This window comes from Aquila chrysaetos, chromosome 6 (assembly GCF_900496995.4).
Source record: "Aquila chrysaetos chrysaetos chromosome 6, bAquChr1.4, whole genome shotgun sequence".
NCBI lineage: Eukaryota > Metazoa > Chordata > Aves > Accipitriformes > Accipitridae > Aquila > Aquila chrysaetos.
This window is the reverse complement of record NC_044009.1, coordinates 4,194,804-4,221,779: the sequence shown is the minus strand read 5'-3', so window position 1 is coordinate 4,221,779 and position 26,976 is coordinate 4,194,804. Positions and strand designations below refer to the sequence as shown.

Genomic DNA, 26,976 nt, shown 5'->3' with positions numbered 1-26,976 from the left:
CTACTGAAGAGGAAGGCAGGCAGCAGTGAATTTCATTAATGCTGTTCTGTTATCAGCACTTTGTGTAAAGCAGTAATGAAATTAGAGGTATTCCAAATTCCAAAAAAAGCTACCTAAGCCATACAGCTTTGCTACATAAATACAATGTGCAATAATGTAGAACACCAAGGAGAAAGCATATCACTTGGGGCAAAACAAACTCTCATCAGGAAAGTCGAGACAAAACCAAAACCACAGAGAAAATACACTCTGAGGCTCTGTTTTCACAAACTTTAACAAACTCCTCCTGCTCAGTTCAAGTCCACAGCTGACTTCTGGATTACAAGCCTGTACACCTGCAGATGATCTTTGGGGAAGCCCCTCCCCCCAGCCATCTGGGCCACTATAAGCCCAAATATACTTAGGCCTTGCACCAAAACTCAAATACTTAACATGTAAATAATTGAAATCATTAATTTCAGCACTCCAAAATAGGGCCTAGTACCTCCAGTGTATCAGGTGGTATGTGCAACCCCTCCTCCTCCTCGTCAGAACTGTCCGAAGCATCAAAGTTCAGCAGTGTGCGATCATTTTCCTCCAAAAACTTATAAAATTCAGGATCTTTGTCCTTCAGCCGGGAGAGCTGATCTTTATGTTCAGATGCCTTTCCCTTCTTCCTAGTAGATAAGAATTAACATGCCTTTATTCATTGCTCAAACTTCTGCTGATGCTCTAAGAAAAGCAAGCAACTTCTGGGCACTGAAGCACACAGCTGGGGCTAATTTGAATGGTGATGGGATTATCAGGGCTGTGGCCACAGTTCTGTGTCCCATTTAACACCTGCTCTAGAGGACTTGCAAAAGGTTATTTTCATTCAGCATTAAGAAATCTTGATAGCAAGCTAGCAGGTTGTATTGGGATACTGACCAAAGGTCATGAAAACATCTTGCAAAACCAAACCAACCAAACAAAAATCTGTTTCTTAATTTCTCAGAATTACTCTCACAAGCTTTTATAAAGACTACTGAAAGCTATACTGCCGGGGAAATCCAATAATGAAAGCTTGGTAAAATCTTATCTGGTACTAAAGAATTGTTTTAGCTTGTAATGATTAGCAGTGCCTAAGAACTACTTCATCATTTTCTATCTGCAGATACTCAAAAAGTAAACACACACAAACTGAGGAAAAACAAAGCAAGCTTTGCTTGACTCCAATATACCCTGTAAAAGATGAAAAGCATAACACAAGCTTTTTCCTGCTGCAGTTAGTGAACTGCCATAGGTACGACAGAAAACCTGACTGCCCTGTACCCCATAACCACACTTGGGTGTTGAACACAGCCCTATTAGACACCTCTGGCCCAGCTGGTCCCAGAACTAACTCATTCCATGATGGATGCTGCCACGAAAAGTCCCGCCGTTACTCATAAAAGCAGGCAAAATAAAAAAAACCCAACCAACCACTGAACGCGTGCTTAGATGTGCCAAACCTCGCCCAAACCGGGCGAGAGGCGACTGCCGGGCCGAGCACGACCACCGGCCCGCCCTTACCTCGCAGCCGGTGGGGCCTGGAGCAGCTGCCTCGCCTTCCCGCTCTCCCGCCGCTGCCCCGCAGCCCCCTTGGCGGGCCGGGCGGCCTCTTCTTCCTCCTCCGAACCGTCCTCAGGCTCCGATTCGGAGCCGGCGGCAAGGAACTCGTCCAGGCTCATCTCCGCCAGGCTCCTGAAGGGAGTGAGGGAGGGGGAAAGCTCAGCGGGGAGCCGGGCCGGCAGCGCCGGGCCTACCCCCTCACGGCAGCCTTGCGGCCGGCAGCGCGGGGCTGACGAGCCGCACCTGGGCCGAGGGCTCCCCGCGGGCCTCCCCACCGCCACCCGCGGTCTCTCCGGTCCGTCCACCCACCCTCCCCGTCCCGCAAAGCGCCGCCGCCGCCGCCGCCCGCTCACCTCTTGCCGGCGGCTGCCATGCTGCCCGCCTCGCTCTTACCGCGGCCGACCGCTTCCGCTCCCAGCGTGCCGCGCGGCCCGGCGGGGCGGGGCCGGCCCGTTCCGCCCCGCCCCTACCCAGCTCCGACCACGCCCCCTCCCCCGGGCTCCAGCGGGGCCGGTGCCACGCGTGTCCCCGCCCCCCCCCCCTCCCCCGCGCCCGGTAAGGGAGCGGCGGGGCGGGGGCGGGGCGAGCTCCCCTTCCCCCGCAACCCGGTGACACGTGCGTGGCGGGATTTAACTGCGGGGGGGGGGGAGTGGGTGCGGGGGGGAGGAGCCGTGTAGCGGCGAGTCGTGCCGTTCCGTGGGCAGCTCTCGCACGGCTCCGCCGTGGGGTTATTCCGGGTGAGGGAGGAAGCCGCAGCAGCGGGGCCGCCCCGGTCCCGGTCCCGGTGCCGAGGAGGAGCCGCAGCCGCCGCCGCGCACCTGCCCGCCCCTTCCCCGCCTCCCCGCAGCGTGGGGCCGGCGGTAGCGGTGCGGGTGTAGCGGGGCACCCCGCAGCATCCCACGGGCTGGGGCCTCGCTGCACCGGGAGCCGTGAGTACCGCCGGGGCCGCTGCTCCTGCTCTCCCCGGAGAGCAAGTTTTGGCGCGGGGAGGGGGGGTAGACGACGAACCGGAGCCGCTGCGGAACGGCTGCCTCTGCCCGCTTGCTGTCCGTAGGACCTCGGCGGCTCTCGGTAGCTGAGGCCGGCTAAAACGCGGTCTCCTTTCCCCTCCGTCCTCCGGCAAGTCGTGGAGCGATCGCTTCGGTAAAGGAAAAAGCCGCAGCTTTAGAGCCCGGCGAGATGCTGGGGCCGGGGGAAGAGCTGCAGAGAGGTTCTGCCGGTTGCGGTTGGGCTTACCCTGGGTGGAAGCGCACGGGCTATTTATTTGGTATCGTTGGCCGTGGGGGAGCTGAAGGGCACGGGGAGAAACGTCGCCTCGGGTTTTCTGGCAACTTGCGGGGGGAAGCGGGAGGCAGCTTTTTTCCGGCCTCTGCAGTGACCGTCAGGGCAGAGGGCTCTCCTCCAGCTACAGCATCTCTGCTCGTGGAGGTGGTCCTAGGTTGGCAGCCGGTTTGGTTCTGCTGGCAGAGCAAATACCTCCCTCTCCGAGGAATGCCGGCCCCGGGACCTCGGCTTCTCTACGGCGAGGAAGAAATGCAGCGGTCAGGTGGCTGGCCCTGCTCTCTGTGCGTCAGTACCCGACCACCGACTGACCAGGCTTTTGTGCCAAGCTAGAAAACTGCAGAAACGGCGGCCTCGCTTTTATTGGGGCCTCTTTGTAAAGGAAGCCTGCTCTCCTTTGACTTCAATGGCCGCTGTCCGACGGGCGCTATCTTGGGGCGCTCTCCGTTGCTGGAGACCACAAGGAGGGAGGTTAGTTCTGGAGTGATTCAGCAACATGTGGATATTCGGGCGCTTTTGATCCTGACGGTCTCCAGGTGCACTAGGCTGATGCAGGTAACTTCTCGTCCCTAGGACGGGGCACAGCTGAAATGAGCCTCGGAGAGCTACTGCCCCTTTTCAGTATGGGTGTTCCGGAGACACGAGCTGCATTTAAGGTTGGGAGGAGGGATGAGACCTCCGCAGCAGATTTGGGATGTCTGCGTGCTAGCGTTTTGCACCAGGAGGTGCCGGTTTGTTACAAGTTCACTGTTTTGTGGCTCGCTAACGCTTCAATGTACGATAGCCTTTTGGTTACGATCACTACAGCCAAGCAAACATCTCTGTGGAATCTCTCCCCTCCGCACCCCAGGTTTCTCTCCTGACCCATGAGCATCTGCTGGAAATAGTTTATCCAGCGTGGCAGTGAGTAAGACTCTTAGGGATCTTGGGTGTAAAGATCTGAGTTTCCTTCCTGAGAACTGACTGATTCATGAATCACAGCAAATAGCATCTAAGTCGTAGGCGTAAATAGGCGTAAGTCACCTGCTCTCTTGACGTGACAGTCTAGGATCCAAATGGAGTCACTCCTTAGCATCTTGGGTAGCTAGGATAGTCCCTTACACTCTCTGTCAGCTAAGGTCAGCTTGGCGAGGGTGGCAATGGAACCTCTTTGCTCTGCCAGCCCGCCTGGTGGCCGTCCACTCTTGCCCTCATCAGCATCACTCTGGGTCTCTGTAGATGGAGTGGCACGTGAAAATCAAGGCAGGCATGCTCTGAAGACTGGACACTGTTCTGGGTTCTGGTCTGGCTTTGCTGCATTTCAGGCTCAGCAGCTCGAAAACTCAAAGAGGCATGCTGAAGTCTCAGTGCTGGCTTCTGTATTTTCTCAGGTGCTGGAGCCTTGCCTCCAAACCCTTAGACAAGCTGGTCTTGGTAGACTTGGTAGTCTTGAGTCTTCCAGTCTTCCACCTGGCCTGCTAGAAGTGGCTGCAAACCACGCTGCCTTCTCTAAAGGGTGTGACTCCTCGGGGACAGGAATTGGAGCTCCTTCAGCTGAAATTCCCGGGGTCTGGGACCCGCTGGCCTTGGCAGGCCCCCAGTATACCAGCGAACTCAAGGCCATTATGTCACATGCTCTTCATAGCTCAGTTTTCTTGTACGTGGCCTGTGCTGTTGCCTGCAAGAAGATGTGAGGGAATTCTCTTAATTGTTTTCTGGCTTGAAAACAGGCTCCCACTGCTCCACAGCGTGAAGCACTGAGCTTGTTCAGAAGAGGAAATGCAGATCTGCTTACGTGGTCCGGGACGTCTACATTGCCAACCCACGCTACGACTGAAGCCGGTAGGAGGGTTTGTAAGCTGTCCATAAACGTGGCGTGGGCCACGCAGTCTCTGCGAAAGGGATGAGGCCAGGGTGCAGCTGGTGACCTCCGCTGGTGACCTCCTGGTTCGGAGAGTCACTCATGAGCGGTGCTTCGCAGGGCATCGGCAGCAGCGTTGTTCCCTGGCTTATCCGTCTGGAAAAGATCCGCTCGCCCGTTTGCAGCCAGCAGACCCGAGAGCTTTTTCCTTCTTTCCTAGTCCGCTGCTGGAGCTGCTAGGCCACGCTGCATCATGTCGTGGGGTCAACTTTCCCTTTAGAAGCTCATGCTGAATCTCACCAGATTCGTCGCTCTTGCCTGACGTCAGGGCGTCGCTGAGCGATAACGACCCGTTCTGAACTGGCCCACTGCCACCTACTCGAGACACCATCACCTTGCACAGCGGACAGGTAAAGGGCACAATCCCTCTTTGAATAGCTGCTGGCCAAGGATGTTGCGGGGAGGGAGCTCCTGGGCAAGTCTAGGAGCCGGGAATATTGAGATCCTCTGATGCGGGCTGCCTCCAATGGCCTGAGCGCTCTCATCTTGCTGTTTACCTGTCTGAAAAATGAGTTGGGGACAGCGATGTCTGTCACGGAGGAGGCTAGAGGGAGATCAGGAATACCACAGTGATGGGTAGTGCAGCTGAAGCTGTTAACTATCATTCTGCTGCCTGGAGAGCAGACTTGCTTGATGCCTACGTGTAGAGGTTTGGCACTGCTTGTGCCATAAAATAGCACTGGATGTGACGGTAGCTCCGCTCCTGTGTCCGCTGGGGGACACTGGGAAGGGGGAATTAGGACATGACCCACATTTCCAGTCCTTGGCAGAGACAAAGGGCTCCTTTCACTTAGATTTTGGTGTCCTTTGTGCTGGACTGTAGGAACTGCTGTCTAATCCCAGTGCAGCTGGAGACCTGCATATTTTGCTGAGCATCTCAAGGCATGAATTAGTTTCCATTTTTTGTTTCTCCCGAACCTGGGAATTCGGCAGTCCCAAACCTATTTGGGTCCTGACCCTTAGAACCAATTACTTAAAGTGACCCAAATGTTAGCACAGATGCCTCTAAATCCCCCAACCATGGAGTCCTGCCTGGAGCTGCTGTGATCCCCTGTGTGCAAATTACTGAAGGCAAAAGCTGAATTTGAAGATGTCTGCAGGAAGAGTTGCTGCCTGTGCGAAGTGTGCGTGAGAGAGGGGGAAGACTGTGTACCCGGATAGGCACTAAGCAGGCTGGATACCCTTTATCTCTTTCAGATGCGGGAATGTCCCGGTGCGGGCATTGAGGATCTGCCTCTCGCTCCCTCCTCTCTCAGCTAAAGCACTTCTGAGCGTGAGCTGGGGTGACTGAGGGCAACTTTGAGCTGAGTTTCCAAACAGAACTCCCCAGGAGTAATGGGGAGAGAGGCTTTAATTAGAAAAGACCTCCAGCCTTCTGTGTGCAGCAGAGCCGATTGATTACAACCCACTGAGCTGCTGAAAGACACCGGCTAGGTCAATGTGCTGAATGCCCTTCTTGCCTGAAGCCAGCGCTGTCTCTGTGCTGTAGAGCTGGCAACTGTGTGCAGTTTTTCCCCGTCCTCCCCACCCCCTTGCCGAGGCTCCACATCCTCTCTGGCAGCTTGTCACTTCTCTGCAGATGTCTAGACAGGAGGATTCAGTGCGTGTCAGTTATGCCTAATTCATTAAAAAAACCCAAACCCTACTGAGAGCTGGGGATTCTCAGTCCTGCAGACTCAGCGCTGTCTGCGGTGCCCCGTGCTGCCTTGAGGCTAGCTCAGAGCAGATTAATTCCACCCATCGGCAGGAGCAGCGCGCGCCTCGCCCTCCCATCCGTAGCAGGGGGGCTTGGGGAATAGAAGGCAGACATGTGGTCCGGGGTACCGCTGGCAGCGGGAGCAGAAGAGAGAGGGGAGGAGGTGGGGAGAAGCGTTCGGGGCTGAGGCGCGTGCTCCTAACCTCTCCTTGCAGCTCACCCCGTGTTCTTGGCTCGCTCGCGTCCTCCGCCGTGTCCGCCAGGAGCTGACAGAGGGGTGCAAGGTGTCCGAGTCCTCAATCTGGCTGTCCGAAACTGCCAGCTTCCTAATTCTACCGTCCCTCGTGCCGCCTCTGAAGGCAGAGCTGGTGCCAGGAATGACAGCTCCCCTTGCCACCTTAAGTCACATTTCCATCAACATTTGCAGTCCTGACCTCTGTATAGGTGCAGCTGTAAATCTGCCATCACAGGAGCGATGACTGGACCCGCAGTTCAGAGCATCTAGTTCACTCGCTGGTCCTGAACTATTAGGTCCCTCTGCTTCCTCACGATTGCTGGCTCTTCTGGGCTGAACGCACAATTAACCTTATATTAAAAAGACTGAATGTGAGCCGCTGCACACTGTCGGTGTCTGTTTGAATTCTCTGGATGCAGGTAAAGTGTTACAGCGGCTGAGAAGGGACTGAACCCTAAAGTATTGTATTGAGGGGGTAGAGTTTTCTGCCTGTATCAGTGACGCTAATGGTACAGGACCTGGTGGGGCCAATTGCCTCGATTTAGCGCCTGCTTTGCATCTGAGTCCTGGGCATATACAACTGGATGATTTCCAGCCCTCTTTGATTGTGTTTATTGTGGGGAAGGGAGCAGGAAAGGTAGGAATGCAATATGTTTTGTAATGGGCAGTGCCAGGCCCTCTGAAAGAAGCAAGAATTTGGGATATCCAAGTTTGAGGCGTAAGGGCGGGTAGTGTCTATCTGCCGTAGCTTGCGAAAACAGCCCTGGTGTCTTAGACATGCCTTCTGCGAGAGGATTACTGATGCAAAAATACTGCTAGTTGTCTGGTAGTTTAAAGCTTCTCTTTAGACCTGGGCTTCAGAGCCATGGACAGGATTCAACAAAAGGGGTAGCTCAGCCAAATTAACAGAGCCTCCACAAAGCAATAAGGCAGGTGAAAATTTGCAGGCCTGCACTGTACTCGGCTGCATCTCTGGATGCTGGTACGAGCTGTATTAGCGATCTTACTTTGCAACGGCACAACAGCAGCTATTGTTACTGCCGGCTCAGCTGTTTGTGTCCCTTGAGTGTTGAAGGGAAGGAAGAGTCTGCAGGAACACAGGAGCACATCTTCTTCCCAGCCCCGCTCCCAGGAGGAAAAGAGCTACTTGTGCTTGTGTGCACAACCCGGCAGCTGGGCAGGGGCTTGCCCGGGCCCCCTTAGGCTGCCCCGAGCTGTATTGTGCATTTCGGTTCTTTGGGGGAATGCTGAATTGCAGGAGGCTGCTTACTGGCAATCGGCCTGTGACTCCTCTCAGAGGGGTTAAAAATAAGAATTCTGATTTCTGGTCTAGGGGAGATGGAGATGCACTTGGAAGCAACGATTCATGCCTGTGACTCCTTCTTCCCCAGGGGTCCGTGCTGTTGCATTGCCTCAAGATAAGTCTTGCTGTGCTGTTGTAGAGGGCACTGCTTTGGCTCCGCTGCTCAGAATGGAGACGTGAAGCTGCTGAGCACAACTGAGTAGCGCTGCTAGCAGCCCCTTCTTGCCTGGGGACAGAGCCAGTGGAGGACAGTAGGCAAAAAAAGGACTTTATGGCTGGGAGATGGACCCCCCCAACACCAACGAAGAGGGGGAACCACTCCCCTGAAAGGGAAACCGGCAACATAGTGCCGTCTTATTGACCTAGTTTGTGCTGTCTTCTGCTCTGTTTGTGCCGTGACACCCTGGGGTAGAGGTGAGTGCCAGCCAGGACTTAACGTCTTGTCCTGAAGGTCTAACGGCAGCACTTCTGTGGGAGATGCAGTGCTGCGCGCAAAGCGGGGCTTTGTAACTGATTTGCCAGAAAAGAGGTACTGGAATATCAACACAGGGATAGGGCACACGTGGAAGTGATGGATTTAAGCATGATTGTGTGTCAGGCATTAGGGCATGTCATGCTGAAGAGTAGGGGATGTCACCTTATCCACAGCAAAGACTCGTCCCCAACGTCTGACCAGCTGTACAGGATGTGTCTTTGCGGTCTCCTAGCTAGCCTGGCGGACACAAAATCTCCATCCAGGCTGTCAACAAAAAGCCATTCTCCAGGGCCTTCCTGGGGAAAGGGCAGGCTCTGAACTTTTCCCTGGAGGATACTCTGTTCCCTGTTTATTGCTCAGCACGCTTCTTTTCACTCTCGGCAAAATATGGTTTTTTGTGCAAAGAGAACAGACCTCCCTTTGGGCAGGGATCATTTGCATTAATTAACAGAGCTGTTATGCATGGCCACGCTCTGTCTCATAGGAGCCAAACAAACGCCTTCTTTTTTTTGTCATAACCTAAGAGTTATTACAAGTCAGCCACCGCATCCATTATAGCTGATGCGTAACACGTGCATTCATGCTGCTGCATGCTCCACAAAAGTGGGCTTGTATTTACTTCCCCCCGCTGGAGCTCTGGACACTGCTTTACTGTCTCTTGTGGTCCAGGCACTGTTCCTCATTAATTATATTTTAGCAGCGCTCATAGACCTTCATTTCCTGGGAATGAAGTTTTACAAGGAAATAAGGAATATTTAGTGCTGCCAGTGAGGCTGAGAGTTCAGGTACAGGGAGCAGCACAAGCAGCAGTGGGGTGTCCTTTCCCTTTTTCCCCACTGATTATGTTCTGATCGGTTAAAGCAGAAGATCTCTGACGGGAACAGGTAATTGCAGAGCGGAGGGGACACCGGGAAGTGGGACTGGAGGGGCTGTACCCACCGCAAGCCTTAGGCCAGATCCCTGCCAGCGCTCCCTGCGCTTCAGGAGGGTGACTTTTTCCCAAGGTGGCTGGCGGGTGGGTGAGCTGCTTTTCAGGGGAGGGATTGCTGAGGCCGTAGCGTGGCTGTAGTGAAAAACCATCGAGCAGAGTTGGTTCAGGCTGCCTGCGGGTCACGTCGGCTGCGGACTGTCCCCCTGGCGCGAGGATGCTCTCGGGAGCCCGGTGGCAGTGCAGCGGCTGGGTTGTGGCATCTCCCTCTGGCCCTGCTCCCTGCTCGGTCACGTCAGAGAACGAGCGACACAGCGATGGTGTAGCTCGGGGTGCTGCACAGCAGCGTGGGCGAGGGAGGCACCGGCGGTGGTTGAGTTGAGCTCTTCAGAGCTCCGCGAGGTGCGTGCCAGCCCTCGAGGGGAGTGAGCGATAGCTGGTCTCTACCTCTTGGCCGTGGGAATCGTTGCAAGGGAAGATAATGTCACCCTTGTCACTCCGCATTTGTACTAGCCCAGAGTTGTGCAATGACTCAGTGGCAGGGCTGGGAAGAGAGCCCAGCACTTCCGACCCTCTTTGGAAATGCGTTTGATTACTGTGATGCCAATGCATCGGCTACGGCGACCTTCAGCCTGTTGTGCCCTCTGTGTCTCTCCCCTGATGGCTGGAGCCGAGTTGCGTGCTACCTGCCGCCTGGCCGGGGCGGCAAACCTTTCCTCACAAGTCTCCGAGAGCACAAGGAGAAGCAGTCCCATCTTTTCCCTGCTCTTCTGTCCTGTCCTGCGTTGTTCCCCCTGGGTTCTCCCACTGCTGCGGAGCCGGGAGCTCCTATCCCTTGCTACCAGCGCCCAGGAGGGACGAGGCGAGTGCTCTCAATTAGAGCTGGGGCATGACTTAAATACTGATGGGGAGAAGTATGCTTAGCAGTGTATTAAAAAGATAAACCAGCTCAAGCAGATCAGGAAAACCCTCAGGCTTGCAGCTAGGAGGGAGGGGAATAAAGGCGAGAAAACATTGTCTGCTCTCTGCCACTAAACTAGGTCTGGGAAAGGAGCTCTTGAGCCCAGGTAGAGATGCTAATAATTACAAACCGCCTTCCTGTGGGCACCTCTTATCCAGCAGTGTCCACGCATGTCAATTAACACATCGAGGGTGTCCCAGGGATGTTGCAGCTTTCTGAAAAGCTCAGCTGAGGGCTGTTGGGAGGAGAAGGCCGGTTAACTCAGGGGGCTTTTCTTTCCTATCAAGGGCACAATGGCATCCTACTCTCATTACTGGAAAGCAACAACAGGCTTTGCCTTTGTTGTGTGCCTGTGAGTTTTCCCCGCTGACAGTGAAATGAGGAATCTCATATCACGAGGGATGATGCAAATAGAAGAGGGCATCACAGGCTTCTCTCCTGCTCAGGGAAGATGTTTATTCATCTTTTTTCCTCCCCCAGACTCTAGTACGTGATACAATTGCTATTTAAAAACGAATAGATGGCTGCATTCGTGGCTGAGCAGGCACAGCATGGTGGGTTTCTATTTTTAGGCTCAGCACGGCTGGCGACGTGTAGGTGTCGTGAGGAGCACAGAGGCTGAGGGGATTCTCTCGCCGCAGGGATGCGGGGGCAGGCGCACGAGTGCAGCACACGGGCTGTTTTTTTCTTCAAGCTGCCTTTTTCTCCTGCTCCCTCCCCCTTCTTGCTCCTGCTGCTCAGTCATTCTCTCTTCACTCCCTCACCTTTCCTTCGGGTGCTGCTGGCAGGGAGACAGTCAAACGCCTTCTGAAACACCGTGAGCAGCCTAGATGCAGACAGCATGGAAAGAGAAAACGTTTTTGCACAAATAAATGCCCTTAGTCCTTGATTAGGCAATTTTTGTTTCCTACGAGCCGATCAAGTTTATGCTCCCGCTATCTGCCTGGGCTGTCCCAGATTGTGTGGAAGGACTGTCCCACTCCACGCTCAGTGGCGTGTACGTGTGCGTGCAGACTGAGTTCTGCATTGGGTCCCAGCCGCCTGATCAGCATCTCTGGTCTTTGCCGTCTGTCCCTCCTGTCAGCCTTGTCAAACCCAAACTACCTGAAGTTCAAAGTTACCTCTTGAAGGACAGCCAGTGTCTCAGCTGGGGCTGCTTCCAGGGAGATCTAGGGGCTCTGCTTTGCCCAAACTGCCTGCTAGGCTAGCGCAGAGCAGGAGTCTGCGGTGCTGGAGCAGGACTGTTTGGTGCAGCCTTGAGGCTGTGGTGAGGTTGGACGTGCCTGGGTAGAGGACACTGGAGGGGAGTGGAAATCAGGATATTAAAGTACATGTTTCCTTTTCCCTAACTGACCACCTGGGAATGGCCAGCCTCTGCCCGAAAAGAGGCCTGAAATATAAAATGGCAGGAGTTGAACGCCTGGTCTGCAGGATTGTGTACTGGGACTGTAGAGCTCTGTGCTGCAACTGCCTTTGCCCTCTGCCTTATCCTCCTGAATTGTGTGGGCACAGGAAAGACAGCAGCTCTCTGAGCTTAACTTTTGAAGGTGGGTACGTTCATTACAAATCTCGTAGCATTTTCTGGAAGCTGGAAGGAAACAGCCACCACTTGAAGAGCTGTGGTCCATAACATCGCTCTCGCCTTTTAGGATGTGGGATTCCCTGGTTATTTTTTGTTTAGGCTAATCAGGGTTGTCACGTTCGCTGTCTCTAGTGGTCTATTTAAGCTGTGTTTGGTCAACGCAGGACTGCCATGCCCTGGTGAGACTTCTAAGATCAATGCTTCTGCTGATATTGCATGGAAATGCACCTCGTTAGGCAGATTTGGAGATGGTGCAACTTCAGGGAAAACCAGTGTGAGCGCATATGTTGTAGAGCAGTACCCTTCTGAAGGCAGGCAAGGAGGATATCGATCCAAAGATGAACGCAGCTGGGAAGCAGTGAGTGTCACAGAACAGAGAAGAGTCTCAGCATCCCTTTGTACTACTTGTGTTCCTCCAGGGACTGTCTCTTCCCCATCGCTGGTTTATGAGCAGGATGGTGTTTCCCTGGCAGGGGCTGGCTAGATGGGAGCTGTTCTTGCACAGGGTCTTTGCGCAGTGGCGGGCATACTTGGGGCCCATGGGAATTGTCTGGGGCTAGAGCTATTCCTGCCTGGGTAATGCTTTGGTTTTCCCTCATGTCAGTGCCGGTGAGAAGGGAAAGCCCACCATCTACCACCTGCAGCCATGGAAGGGGGTGTGCAGCTCCTCAACCGCGACGGCCACAGCATCTCTCACAACTCGAAGCGGCACTATCACGACGCCTTCGTGTGCATGAACCGCATGCGGCAGCGTGGGCTGCTCTGCGACATTGTGCTCCATGTGGGCACCAAGGAGATCAAGGCCCACAAGGTGGTGCTGGCGTCGTGCAGCCCGTACTTCCACGCCATGTTCACAAGCAAGTAGTGTCCTCTCTTCCCCGTGGCCAGGGTTTCCCAGCTCTTCAATCCCTCTCCTCTCTGCAAACCCCTTCCCTTCCTGTCCTGCTCCCTGTTCTCACTGCCCTACCCTATGGAAATACAGTGCCTGTATATCATCTCTGTGAGCAAGTGCAGTAATATTCCTCATTTGACTCCCTTCCGTGAAGCCCTTTGCCCGTAACCCCCCGCACAGGTATCTTGATGCCCATCCTGCAGACGTGGACCCCGTTCCCTAGAATATACTGCTGCTCCTCCTTGCAAAGAGGTGGGCAGGAGACCTTCCTGGGCTGTGGAGGTGGATGTGGCTTGTTCCATGCATGGTCAAGTCTTCCTGCGGGGAAACAATCCTGCCTTGGGACTTTGTTCACGTCTAGTATCTGTGTTGCCCCAGATGAGATGAGCGAGAGCCGCCAGACCCACGTGACGCTGCACGACATTGACCCACAGGCCCTGGAGCAGCTGGTGCAATACGCTTACACGGCTGAGATTGTGGTGGGCGAGGGGAATGTGCAGGTAGGAGCTTCCCCCCAAACCTCTCTTCTCCACAAAGCCGTTCTGTACGAGACTTGCCTCCTGGGGACTCTTCTCTCCTTCTTCTGCTCAACACTTTCAGCTGTTGTTCTGTGATGGCACCTGCATCTAGCAGTGGTCACGTCTGCTCCCCTGCACCCGGTCTTGCGACTGCTGTGGCTGGGAATGGCTCCTCAAAGCACTACGCAATGGCCAGGTCTAGTCCTGAGCATCTGCCATTCTCCTGCCGTTTTCTGGCCCTGTGGGGAGTTACAGGTGTCCTTCTCGGCTGTTCTTTAGCTTAGTCCTGTTGGAAACAAAGAATGCTTTGTCCCTTACGCGCTTGTGTGCCTGAAGGTGTTCAGTAAGCCTGTTCTGTTATTGACTTGCAGTGAGACGAGGGTGAAAACGGTTTCCTTGCCCTGGAAACTCTCTTTTCCCCCATTCTTTTCCACTGCCAGACACTTCTTCCTGCTGCCAGCCTGCTTCAGCTCAATGGTGTGCGGGACGCTTGCTGCAAGTTCCTACTCAGCCAGCTCGACCCATCCAACTGCCTGGGGATCCGGGGTTTTGCTGACACGCACTCCTGCAGCGACCTCCTCAAGTCTGCGCACAAGTATGTCCTCCAACACTTCGTGGAGGTGTCCAAGACGGAGGAGTTCATGTTGCTGCCTCTTAAACAGGTGAGGTCCTGATAGGAGTGTGAAGGTATGTGCGTGGCAAGGCTTTTCGTGCTCTGTCCTGGAAAGCACAGTCTGCGGGTCAAAAGCCCAAGGAACCTGCACTGAGGGGATGGGGTTTGGCAGGGGAACGTACCCAGATTCTGTGCTTTGGTCTTCTCTGTTCAATGGAGTGATAATATGTGGGAAGAGTGCTGCCAGTGAGCTTAATCCCACGTGAAATAGGGATGGGAGGGTAGCACAGAGGATAATTGCTGTCGCTGGTGCTTGCCACATGAGCGCTGAGCACACTGCCCTCTCTCTGGGGGCACAGGCCAAGGAATAAGTTCTGGCTGCCCTGGTCATGTAGCTGTGATGTTTAATTCAGAGCTCAGCTGATGTTTCCTGCTGCTTTTCATGTGGTGCTGGTGTGGCCCCTGGCTCATCACTGTCTGCAGGGTGCTGTCCTGTGCCCTGGCCAGGAGGCATTCCCAGTCCTTGCTCTGCATCACCTGAACCTTTATGGTCTCTCACCAGGATACAGACACCTCCCTTTGTCGGTTCTCGGGGCAGTGGGGTGCATGGCAGCGAGGGGAGGGTACGTATCTCCACCTGCTCCAGCTCCATAGTCCTTGGCAGGTGAAATGAGTGTGTTGGGAAAAGCCAGGGCACCTGGCTCTATCCCGTGCAATATTGAAGGGACGAGTGCAAGCAGTCTTCTGCCTGGTCTCACTGATGCTGATTGGAAGTGTCAGGCATTGCAGCAGCTTCAGACACAGAAGGGGGGGAAATGAGCCAAGGAGGGTGATGGAGGGCAGAGCTGTCTCCACACCGGTGCCGCAAGGAGAGGAGAGGCACAGCTGCACCTGCGTGGTTTGGGGGACCCGGTTGCTCTTTGGATCCTTCTGCATCCAGTGAGAGAGACTAGCTGTACACTCCTCAACTGCCAGCATCTATAGGAGGCAGCGGCTCTGCCTCTGGCAGTGCTGTTCTGCTGGGCCAGTTACGCGAGCGTGTGAATGTGTCCTTTCCTCCCAAACCACACCACCAAACACTTGCTCTTTCCACCCCGCTCTGCAGGTGCTGGACCTCATTTCTAGTGACAGCCTCAATGTGCCATCAGAGGAGGAGGTGTACCGGGCTGTGCTCAGCTGGGTCAAACATGACGTGGACAGCAGAAGACAGCATGTTCCCAGGGTGAGTCTGCTGGGGAAGGTGGCCTGGTTCTACCCACCAGCTCCGAGTGCCTGGTCTGGGTAGATACACAGCTGAAGGAAGCTGCACGGTGGCCAGAGGGCAGGGACAGCAGATCTCTGCCATACCGCTTCCAGTCCAGGCAGAGATGAGGGTGTTGCTGAGAAGGTTCAGGCTCCCAGCGTGAAGTCCAAACTAGTGACAAATCTCAGGGGGATGCCCTGTCTGACCCCTGGCAGCTCGGGCACGCAGAGCTCTGGGGAAGATGCGGGCAGCAGGAGAGGTCAGCCCTGCCTGCAGCCTTCCTGAGCTTCCCCGTGCATCCTCAAACAAAAAGCTCAGGCAAATGCGAGCAGGGACTCCTTTTAGCTCCTGCTTTTGTCTCTCTGCATCTGCGTGGGTCTGCGAGCCTCCTGCCCGCCAAAGGTGCGGCTGGAGAAGACATGGTTAAGCCCTTTCCCGCGGGGCTGCCAGTGCTTGGCACAGCGTGGGCACCCTCTCGGGGACGCCTCCAGCAGCCCTGGTGTCCCGTCACCTCGCCACTCGCATGCTTCCAGGCAAGGCAGCGGGTGGGAGCAGTGGGAGGAAGCATCCCCAGGTGTCCTCCCCAAGGCTGGGACTGAGACGGGGCAGGATGAGGAAGACTCTGTCTGAGGGTTTCCCCTGGGTTTCTGCCTACCCCGGGGCTTGACCCTAGAGAAGTTCTGTCTCCACCTTTGCCGGCTGCGTGCGCTCAAACATCCCTCCTGTGGGCAATGCAGGCAACGTGGGGCACGCTGGACGGAGGGGAGTGGTGCCCGGGCTCTGCAGCCCCACAGCGAGGATTGTTACTTGTACCACAAGTGCTGGAAGAGGGTGCGGGTACTGGCAGAGGGCAGGGTGGGGATCTGGGGTGGCTGTGGGACGTGTCACGGCCAGGCTGAGGGCTCCTGGCTCGGCAGAGACGTTAAGGCTGAATTGCTGCGTGTGCTTTGATGCCCTTCGTCACTGGCTGCCTATTCTGCCAAGTGAGCGGGGTGACTTCTCCAGGTGGAGTCAGCCTTGCCAGGGTCCCCGGGGCTTGTAGGGGAGACGTGGGGGCAACACTGGGACGAACCCTTCCCACCGTGCCGATGGGGTGCGACTCCTCTCCCCGCAGCTTATGAAGTGCGTGCGGCTGCCCCTGCTGAGCCGGGACTTCCTCATGAGCAACGTGGACACGGAGCTGCTGGTGCGGCATCATTCGGAGTGCAAGGACCTGCTGATCGAAGCCCTCAAGTACCACCTCATGCCGGAGCAGAGAGGGGTCCTCAGCAACAGCAGGACGAGGCCGCGGCGCTGCGAGGGGGCCAGCACCGTGCTCTTTGCTGTGGGTAAGGCTCTGTCACGACCCAGACTGGACAGACCAGGGAGTCGTGTTTAATTCGAAATTCCCTCGGGCTAAATTAAGGTGAAACGACACCAAACGATCAGTTAAAGATCTTATTCATGACAGAAGCAAACTGAACTGGGGAGGCGTGGTAGTAGGTGGCAGGGTTTCTCACAACAGGAATTGGCATAGGACTACTTCTGTAAACCGTGTAACCATATATATCAATTCAGGGAATAAGGAAATTCCTCCCGTTGAGTCACGAGGTTCAGAGCAGACCCCCTTGCTTTCTAGACTCCTCCTCAGAGAAGGGTCTAGGGGCGGCTGGATCCACTCTTAGTCCAGACTTGGTCAACGGTTTATGCCTTGAAACGGATGAGGTGTAGGGATTGTGGAAAAGGAAAAGGAAAGAGAGAAGAAGACAGACAGAGAAAAAGGAAGAGAGAAGAGTTTCACCAGTCCTGGGTCCACCGTTGGTTCAGTCAGCCGAGGGGTCTAGTTCCGGTGGGTTTGCGCAACTGGGGCTTCAGTTTGTGTCCTTTTATCATCCTTGCCCCTCCTTCGGGCAGGCACCCAAACTCGTCAGGTTAATGAGCAGTTTGTGAGCCTTTGGGCTTGGGGGTCATTTGTGGAGTAACTTCTCCTTCCCTGCAGACGTGGCCGTTGTTTGATCTTTGTATCAGAACACGGAGCTGCGCACCCTCCAGCACGCCGTCCCCCTCCTGTTGCTGATGTCTGAGCTGACGGGCTTTTCACCTGGGTTCCTTGCTGCGCAGGGTTTGTCTTTAAGCAGAACTTGCCCCACCACAACGTTTGAGACACTAACTCTTTCAGTCTCTCGCAGGCTCCCGCCACGTGCCCGGCGTACGCGCAAACCCCTTCGCGGGGCCGTTGGGCTGTCGTTTGCTCTGTTTGCCGTCCCGTGCGCAGGTGGGGGGAGCCTGTTCGCCATCCACGGGGACTGCGAGGCCTACGACACGCGGACGGACCGGTGGCACATGGTGGCCTCCATGTCGACTCGCAGGGCCAGAGTGGGCGTCGCTGCCATTGGGAACAAGCTGTACGCCGTGGGCGGGTAAGGAGGGCACGGTGCTGGCGGGGATGCTTTCTGCAACCTCTGGACAGAGCCGGCGGCTATCTGGTTCTAGGACCAGCCCACAGCCTCACCCGCGGTCCAGGCTTCCCAGCTCTTACGCGTTTTCCTTTTTTTTTTTTCTTTTTTTTTTTCTCCCTCACAGCTACGATGGGACCTCTGATTTGGCCACAGTGGAGTCCTACGATCCCGTCACCAATTCCTGGCAACCTGAGGTGTCCATGGGCACCAGGAGGAGCTGCCTGGGTGTAGCAGCACTTCATGGGCTTCTCTATGCTGCTGGGGGGTACGATGGGGCCTCGTGCCTGAACAGGTAGGGGATTGCCTTGCTGCAGGCTCCTCCGCTGCTCTTGCATGCACTGTCCTTGGCGCTGGGTGCCTGGGGAGCCCGTGAGGACTGGCCCCAGAGTAGATGTCTTGCAATCCAGCTATGTCTTCCATGCTATGTCTTTGGCCCAGGCAAAGTTCCTTCAGGGGAAAATACGTTTTGTAGCCCTCTGCCACAACAGAACACAGCCTTTGTCAGTTCTTCCCTCCATTTTCCCTGTCTATTCCCAAGCTTCCTTGGGAGCTGCCCCTGAGGGCCTGTGTCAAAGAGCTTTGACCTGGGCTTTGCCAGTGTCACACCTTATGTTCCTGTGTCCCTGCCTGCTGCAGCGCAGAGCGGTACGACCCTCTGACAGGCACCTGGACATCCATCGCTGCCATGAGCACCAGGAGACGCTACGTCCGGGTGGCAACGCTAGGTGGGTGATGGCATGAGGACCCGACTGACTTCTGTGCAGACTGTCTCTTGCATTTCTGGTGCTTCCTTTCGATGTTCTTCTGTTCTGGTTCCTGCCCCTTCTTCCTAGATTCCCTAGCTGTGAGTCCGGGTAGCCCAGCCATTCCTCTGCCATGTCCTGACATGCTCCCTGCCTCTCCTCTCCTCCTCAAGTCTCGCTAGTAATTGGGTTTCATCACATTCTGGAGGCAACTCCTGAAGGGACCCACAACTTTGTTCCTCAGCTCCTTTGTGCCCCTTCTACTTTGGAGCAAGAGGGCTAGCTGTGGATGATCACCTCTCCCTAGAAGGGAAGAGACAACCTTATTACTCCTTCATTATGAAAGCAGGGCAGTCCTTTTACTGATGATCCAAGCAGTAGCGCAGGGTCAAAACTGCCTCTACCAGGGGCGTCACAACGTCAGGTGCAATGCTGTGGTGTTTCCCGACTCCACTGAACGAGTTCTGTCCTCAAGGAGGATGCAGTGTGAGAACTGGCCGCTTGGTTGTTTAGTGCAGCTATGGGGTCAATGCAAGTACCACTCTCCACCCTTAGCAGGTGCCGGACCTCCCTGGGGATGCCGGGGTAGCATCCTGCTCCCCACCGTCCCAGGAACTGCCGTGCCGTGTCCCGGTGTCCCTATGGTGCCTTTCCCCTGCCCTGTTCTCTGGTTTCAGCTCTCCGTGCTGACTCAGAGGTTCCCCCCCGCTCCATCACCAGCTCCTACTCTCTCTGCCACAGCCTTTATTGGCATTCCCCCGCTCCAGCCTCCGCTGCTAAAAATAACCCGTTGCTCTGGCGGGGAGCGCTTGCAGCTCCCGTAATGAGGAGGTCAAGAAGCGGCAGGCGAACGAGCTCTTTGGGAAGCTTGCAGCGCGGCAGAGAAATTGCCTGATGAATATTTCACAATGCTCCGTGCTGCAAGGGGAGGGGAAGCTGGGGGAGCCCGGCTGAGAGGAGCTTGGCTGCCTGGGGAGCAGGAGGCACCGTGGCTCAGCTGATACCTACATGGGCACCCTGTGCAAGAGTTGTGGGAGGCTGTGCTGGGACTGGGGCCACGCTCTTTAGCTAACTCCTGTGCATGTGTGACTGTCTTTGCAGAAGGCAACCTCTATGCCGTTGGGGGATATGACAGCTCATCCCACTTAGCCACAGTAGAAAAGTATGAGCCCCAGGTAAATACAAGAGAGAGCACGCCTGATAACCCTTTTCCTTCTCCCCTCTTTGTGGGTGCCTGAAAGGGCCCTGCAGAAAGCTGAGGGCTACACAAGTTGCTAGAGAACTTAGCAGACGGTGAGAGATCAGGTACGCGTGGTGTCTTAGCAAACCGCTGCCGTAGCTTGAGATGTGACCGCTTCCTAGCAAAGTATTGCAGCAGCAGTGGAGCAGAAGGCGTGCCCACGTGAGCCCGTGCAGCACAGACCTCCCTGCCTCCCTGGAGACTTAAGCCACCATGCGTGATTATGAGATGGAGCGGGTATCGGCCCCCTCCCCAGCTCTTCTGCAGGGGCAGAGTATCCGGGGTGCAATCCAGAGCAAAATGAGCGAAAGCTCATCCATGCAGGCTCCGGGATATCTCTTTGCGATTTTCAACCACCAGAACGCTCTCTATCCCCGTTGCCTGTAGGCCAGCTCAAGTTCTCTAGGAAGAACGGTTCTTGTACGTGCCCTGAGCTGTTTCCAGCTTCCAGAGGTCCTTGCCGCATGCATAACCAGAGCGGTTAGCGGGGATTGCGGCAGGCTGGCGACATGTGTTGGCCCTGGGGTCTCACAGCTCTGTTAGAGCAGGCTAGATCGCTGCAGAAAGATCAAAGAGAAGGTCCTGGAGGTTTTTCGTGAGCTGTAAAGCCACAGTCGTGACTCGTACAGATTCGAAATAGATACAGCTCAACCCCCATGACTGGGCTGGGATTCAGCTGTGACGGGGCTGGTGGCCTGGCACAGAGATCTCTGTGCTCAGGCCCCCGGGATGGCAGGACTCCTGCCAGCTGCGGCTGTGCTTTCCTGAGCCCGGCGGCAGACGTCTCTCCTGGGGCCTGCAGCTCTTCCTGCGGGACAGTTGAAAGGAAAGAAGTGGGGTGCCCCCAAAAGTCTTTTTGGGGGAGGACCGCTATGTCAGGAGCCGCGTGGTTAGAACAGGACTAATATCACAGGACCGGTTTGGCAGGGGTACGTGGAAAATGCCTTGTACGTCTGTCTCGCGAACAAACTTTGCCTCTTCCCAGATCAACACCTGGACGCCCATTGCCAATATGCTAAGCCGTCGGAGCAGTGCAGGAGTGGCCGTGCTGGAGGGGATGCTCTATGTGGCTGGCGGCAATGACGGGACCAGCTGCCTTAACTCTGTCGAGCGCTACAACCCCAAAACCAACACGTGGGAGAGCGTGGCACCCATGAACATCCGCAGGTAAGGAGCTCTGCCCCTGCCGCGCTCCCGAGCTGCGGGGGAGCCTCAGCCGCTGCAGTCAGAAATGGGGATCCCACCTCACCGAGAGCCTCGCCTTGCTTGGCACGGCAAACCGTAAAATGCAGACCGTGCCCCGGGGCTTGGCTAACGCTGCAGTTGGCTTGCACAAAAGGCAGCCCACGCTCCCCGCTGCGCTGCGAGGGACCGGTGCGTGCGTGCGTGCCAGGAGGGCAGAGCAGGGATGTTCTGCAGCAGGCGCTTTCTGCAGAGGGATTTATTCTCAGCAGTCTGTGTGGCCGTAAAGAACCAGGTGATATAGTTGGCTGAGGCCACGCAGGAGATGTTGCTGGGCTGTGGGAGGATTTAAGGCTTGGAAGTCCAAGGATTTTAGTCTCCTAGGGACTGTTATTTAGAGGTGGCACTTCTTCAGTGGTAGGAAGGTGTCGGAGTGAAGGGAAGATGTGCTGCGCTCCGCCACTGACTGTTTGAGCCCCAGTAGTTCGTTTTCACTGGGCATTTGTGAGGCTGGGCACCCCCTTTTGTGGGACGGCAGAGCTCCGGCCGGTTCGTCTGAGGTACTGAGCTCCCCTACGCCCCGCATACGCCGTGTTCGAGCCTCACGTGTGGTCTCTGCGTGGTCGTTCCAGGAGCACCCACGACCTGGTAGCCATGGATGGGTGGCTGTACGCGGTGGGTGGCAACGACGGGAGCTCCAGCCTCAACTCCATCGAGAAGTACAACCCCCGTACCAACAAGTGGGTGGCAGCCTCGTGCATGTTCACGCGCCGGAGCAGCGTGGGGGTGGCTGTGCTGGAACTCCTCAACTTCCCGCCCCCCTCCTCGCCCACGCTGTCGGTGTCTTCGACGAGCCTTTGACAAAGAATCAGGACCTGCCTTACCTCAAGGGGACAGGGGTGCCTGGCGGAGCCCTAGGCCAGCGTGGCCCACCCCGCGGGGCAGCCGGTCGCTGTAGGAGGAGAGCGAAGGTACCGGCTGCCGCCTCCGGCCCCAGCGCTCCCGTGAACCCCCGGAGCTATCCCCGCTCTCGGTGCACACATCGGATCGGCACGACCACGGCAGTTAGAAATGTGCTTCCCGGGCGAGCACCCTCCTTCTAGAGCGCGAGGAGAGGGGGGTGCTCTCTGCTCCGTTCAGACTCATCTCACCACTCACCCGAAGGGCGTATATTTTCTTCGGGGAGGGGAAACTCTAAAACCATTGCTGCTTCTTGGATTCACGTGATCCAGCCGGTGCCACGCGTAAGAGCACAGCCAGCCTTGGAGGCTTTCAGGAGTCCTGTGGGGTGGCAGAGGTGGACAGCACTCCTCTCGAAGGACGGACGCGGCTGAATGTGCAACTGCTCCTCTGAATGTCACTGTAGCCAAACTCTTTACCAAGCCTATTGTGCACTGTTAAAGACTCTGAGGCCGCTGTATGGTTCTCAATGGTGTCTAATTGATGCCTTAAAATACACAAACAAAAGAAGCCCAGCTAAGGGACGGGGCCTGGAGGAGGTGAGGTTTGGAGACACAACTGGACGCAGCATCCCGAACCCTCCGGTGTTTCCATTCTCAGCTGGCCCCACCTCATTCACTAAAATCCCAGCTGACCATTGCTCTGGGGAGTCCCCAGCCAGGCAGATGGGTTGAATGACCTTGTTTGCGTCCATGCCATCGCCGTCCCAGGTTCAAGTGACTGTGCGGCTGCCTGCTCTCTGCACGTGGTCCTGGTCCACGGTTTGGCTGGGAACGGATGGGCCTGTTTGCTGTTCCCCTCTCTGCAAAGCAGATTCTGGGTTTATGGAAAGGTATCGGTTCTTAAACAAGAACAGTCCAGCCTTCTAAATGAGGAGGATTGCCTGGTGTTACTTTTTGGGTGTTAATTTTTTTGCCTTTTTTTTATTTGAATGCTGATATTTTAATTTTTAATGACTTCATATCCCTTTATTTTTTACACTATCCTGGTATTCCCCATCCCATCTGCTTTTAAGGCAGCAGAAGGGATGCAATTACTTTTCTCATTTGTTGATGAGATGATGACTGTGTCCTGGAAGACGTTCTCTATAGATGTGTGGGTGTGTGTGCATGTGTGAGATACCGTACGTACAGCGAAAACAGCGTGGAAGGGACCATTTGCAATTAGCAACTCCCTGGCAATTAAGCAACCACTTTAATTAACTAAAGGTTGAATAAATTAGTACTGTAAGTCACAGGCCTGTCCTAGACCCACCTGTGCCATGGAACCTCTTGGGTGGTGTTCTCAATGGGTGTGCTGTAGGGTGTGTGTGTGAGCCTTGAACAGAGACATATTATCAGGTGTTCTCCACGTTGTAGAGGAATGACTCAACCACTGGTACCTCAATAGTGTTCAAATGTAGCATTGGAAATACGGTCTAACTGTTTGTTTTGAACTAATTCCTTATCCTTTTTTTCCCCGTTCCTTCTCGTTTCTCATTTACAGAGTTCGGATTTCACTTGTGGTGGTATTCATTGGCCTAAATTTCAACGTGGCTAGGGATTTCTTCTATTCTCTTTTCTTTGGGGTGAAAGGAGACTTTGAGATGAGGCAGGGACTCCCCAGCTTAAGACAATTTTTACGGCGATCTGATTTCTCCTGGACAGGTGCCTGCACGTTTTACAAGCCCACTTACAGTGCCTAACGTTGGACACCTGAAATTACCAGCAGCTTCTGAAAATCTGGGCTGCTTCTCCCCCCAGCCTCTCCCCAGGGACAGTCTGGGCTTCTCAGGCTGAGGCGGCCTTTTTGGCTTTTAGAACAGACTCTAAATCTGCTTTTCGTTCCCCTCTCGCTTGCCAAGCCTCTGCCCCAGCCTGTCACAGCTCAGCAGCTCTCCCGTTCCTCTGTATTGCCGAGGACCCTGCGAATGTCCAGGCTCTGCTCCTGCAGGTTGCCTCTTGGTCAACGTGGCAGAAGGGCTGCCCTAAGTAGGTCACCTGAAGCTGCTTTGTTGGAAGTAATGACGAAATCGGTGAAGTCTGCTCTGTTGCGTGCGTGTGCGTGTGCCTATGCATGAGCGAGGTCTCAATCCTTTCCATCCCATTCCTATAAGCGACATCAGGATTTTAGTCGTCTGCTGGTTGTACCGACCAGCGCATTCAAGGTCCCCCCGGCTCTAGGGCCCTCTTTGAGGGAAGATCAGCCTAAAAACCCCACGGCCACGTCAGGAGTGAAAGGTGCCGGTGCTGGGCGTTGCTTGGCCCAACGTGCCGAGGTCCTGCCGAGGCCTCTGTGTGAGGAACGGCGAAAAGGACAGCGGAGCTGAAGGGAGTACTGTACGACAAGGAGGGCCGGAGAAGAACTGCTGAAAGGAGAAACGGGGCTGATTTCAAACAAGGAACGAGTCGTGGTGGCAGTGGCTCAGCATCTGGTCCAACTGTGGCTGCTGTAGTCTGAAGGGGGGGCTGCGGGCAGGCAAAACCGGAGGGGGAGCGAGCAGCGTAGCAGGCTGAGGAGAATTTTTGTGCCCTGTGCCCTTGGCCCCAGTTGCAATCTCTAGCAATTTACATTACAAATGGTGTGCGGCGCTGTCCTGCCTCTTGAGGATCAGGGAAACGGGCAGCGTGACTCCTGTCACCCACCGGCTGGGTCCTGAGCAATATCACCGCTGAGCCCGTTCTGCAGAAACCTGGGGAGGAGGGAGGCTTTTTGTGTCTCTGATGTACTAACTATGCAGGTGCTCACTGCTTTCCTGTAAAAGAGAAAGAAGGAAGGAAAGGGCAAAATAGTTCCCCAGCAGCTTGCGGGGGTCCGGAGCACCCCGACCCACACTGTGTGGACACGAGGTGTCAGCATCTGCCCTGGGAGATCCCAGGGTGGAATCGCTTCTGGTGCTGCACATCCCTTGCTGAGGAGGAGGCCTCGGAGGGGATGCGCGTCTGTGTCTGTCTGTCTGTGCGTAGTACCCTATCTGAGGGGAGGAGAACTGTCAACTGTGTGTGGCTTCTCTGCCAGTTTTAGTTAGTGGTGTCTCACCCAAAATGTTATTCGTGTGATTTTTCCCATGTGAGCTTTTCCCAGCGGAGGAGCATCCCCGAGCGGGTGGCTCCAGGCTGTGCGTGTTGATGTGTTTTGCCCAGGGACCCCGGTGTCCGTCTGCAGTGAGACAGCAAGGCTAGGCTGGAGCCCTCGCCCCGATACGGGGGGAGAGGTTCGCTTGGCCTTACTGGTAGGCAGACCCGGTCTACTCCATGTCAAACCGTCGTCACTTTGATTTCTCTGTAAGTTATCTGACTTATTTATGTGGAACTCTGTTTCTCTGAATTTTTTGCACTACACGGGATTGGGGAGGGGATACAAGCAATAGAAGCCAACATGTACAATAAAGACGTTTTCTTGAATACCGGATCCTGCCTCTTGCATCCTTCCTTTTCGCTTCGCTGGCCCCGCTCCTGTGGGGACGGGGAGCTGCTCTCCGTATTGCCCTGCGCAGAGGAGGGGAAGGAGCCCCAGGCAGAGGATGCGCACGGCAGGCTGCTGCGCAGGCTGCTGGGCATCTGTGCCTGAGCAGCCGCTGATGAGATCTCCTCTGCCTGGCCGCAGCCGCTCCAGGCTTTGAGATATTTGCACAGAGCGGGGACAGGTACCCGTCTGGAGGCCACTTTGGACTGGCTCTGCCGTTGTGGACGTTAGTAGAGGAGGCCAGAGGAGCCAAAACCAGCTTTGAAGGAACTGAGATGCTACAGGTGAGCTCTTAGCCCAGGTCCCGGCCCCGTGCTCGGCTGGGTGCCTGGCCGGGGAGGTTGCTGCCCTGCGGACAAGGTGCTTCGTATTCCCAGAGAGGGTACTGCGCTGGGGCTGTCCGCTGCTCTACGCGCCTTCACCCTACCCCAGAAGAAAGAGCAGCGCGAAGATGCTGACGGTATTGGACACCGCTGGGAAAAGCCCAGCCCAAGGCATAGGGGCTTTAGAGGCAGACTGATTTACACCTCTCCCCGCCGTGAAATTCTAGTTCGGTCTCCCTAGGACTCCCAATCTCCAGTGCTGTTGACAGCTTTCCCCTGCCGTGGAAATGAAAACCAGATGAGAAACATCCTCCTTTACCTCCAGCTGCCGCATGCATCTTGCCTGGGGGCAGGTGTTGCCTGGGGGCAGGCGTAGCTGCTTGGCCCCGCTCGGCAGCGGGGAGGCTGTGGAGCAGATCAGATCTGCCTTCACTAGCTGCTGCCAGTCACCGCTGCCTGTGGGGGAAATGCTAAGCCCATTTCACGGTGGTGGGAGTGCAGGGGGTGAAAAGGGCAAGGAGAAGCTGCATGGCAGCATCCCATGGGGCCTGAAAGGGAACTTTCCCACGCGTGTGTACTACAAGCCCTGCGGTTAAGCCGCGATGCTGTACGGTAGGCATCCCAGATTTGGGTATAGCCTTGCCGTGTCCTCTTTCTTGCTGCTCTCTAGGCTCTTGCTTCTCTTTCGGGCTTCTATAAATAACTACCGTGCTGTAATAGTCTTTCCAAAGTCTGGACCCTGCTTCCCCACCCAGTTCAGGCTCTCCTGGAAGCAGAGCAATGGGAGTCCGGGAGAGCAGTTTGCCCTGCGAGCACGCAAAGAGACGGAGCTGTACTCAGCCACCGGTCACACTCAGCCCTGCCAGCCACGGCGGTGTCACTGGTGTCCCAGTGAGCCAGGTGATGCACGTTTGCAGGACCTGCAATAACAGAGGCAGTTGTTCCACTATTTTGAGCTGTAAGTTTTTATTTAGAACAAACCCGTTGGAGGAACGGCACATTTCTGGTCACAGTGCTGACCATGTTAGCCATGGATCTTAGGAGGAATCGTGCTTTTCCTGAATAAAACACAGTTGTTGCTGTTCGCTGTAATTTTTGGTCTCTGCCAGGAGGTGCTGGGACGTGGCTTTGCTGTTGGATAGCTGTTTCGCAGCTGTGCAGAGAGAACAGAGCTTGCAGAAGCACCCTGCCATAACAATTATGGTGTTTCTGATAGGGGCCCTCTGGAGGGGTGTCCTGTTGCTTTGCTCGGCCATGAAGGGTTAATGGATTATATGACGGAAAGGGGAGGGGGATAAAGTGGCTGTTTTTAAAGGCCAAATATGTGGAGGCCTTGGAGAAATTTCGTGGCATGTCCATTATCAGCAGCTCTCTCTGGGCAAGTGTTGCCTGCCTGTACAATTACCTCCTTGGGGATATGTTGATTTTGTTACTGCAGGGAGACTTCAGT

General features: G+C 55.4%; 2 protein-coding genes across 14 annotated transcripts in view; one reads left to right on the top strand and one right to left on the bottom strand.

Annotated features, from left to right (window-relative positions):
* The window catches only part of NOC2L (NOC2 like nucleolar associated transcriptional repressor), a 56,531-nt gene extending 54,499 nt beyond the window's left edge, over positions 1–2,032 (bottom strand). For all 5 annotated transcript variants that reach the window (XR_003923996.2, XR_003923997.2, XR_005932750.1 and 2 more), the window contains exons 1-3: positions 1,923–2,032; positions 1,531–1,701; positions 485–656 (exon numbers count right to left, since the gene is read on the bottom strand). Coding sequence is in view for 1 of the 5 variants with exons in the window: in XM_030018587.2 (XP_029874447.1) it covers positions 485–656; positions 1,531–1,701; positions 1,923–1,942 (363 nt within the window). In the remaining 4 variants the exon portion in view is untranslated. The remainder of the gene's footprint in view (positions 1–484; positions 657–1,530; positions 1,702–1,922) is intronic.
* A 117-nt stretch (positions 2,033–2,149) lies between these two features.
* Positions 2,150–25,149, top strand: KLHL17 (kelch like family member 17). Of its 9 annotated transcripts, none has more exons than XM_030018596.1 (13): positions 2,150–2,498; positions 4,560–5,100; positions 12,535–12,787; positions 13,201–13,322; positions 13,781–14,002; positions 15,059–15,175; positions 16,311–16,524; positions 17,451–17,595; positions 17,759–17,926; positions 18,271–18,359; positions 19,479–19,552; positions 20,603–20,784; positions 21,432–25,149. In XM_030018596.1, exons 3-13 carry the CDS (start codon positions 12,577–12,579, stop codon positions 21,658–21,660), a joined length of 1,773 nt encoding a protein of 590 aa, XP_029874456.1. In that variant the 5' UTR covers positions 2,150–2,498; positions 4,560–5,100; positions 12,535–12,576; the 3' UTR covers positions 21,661–25,149. The 9 variants fall into 9 exon arrangements, with proteins under 9 accessions (XP_029874456.1, XP_029874450.1, XP_029874457.1 ...); XM_030018590.1 differs by having other exon boundaries at positions 3,037–5,100; XM_030018593.2 differs by lacking the exon at positions 2,150–2,498 and adding an exon at positions 2,561–3,321 and having other exon boundaries at positions 4,221–5,100.
* Positions 25,150–26,976: the final 1,827 nt, after the last annotated feature.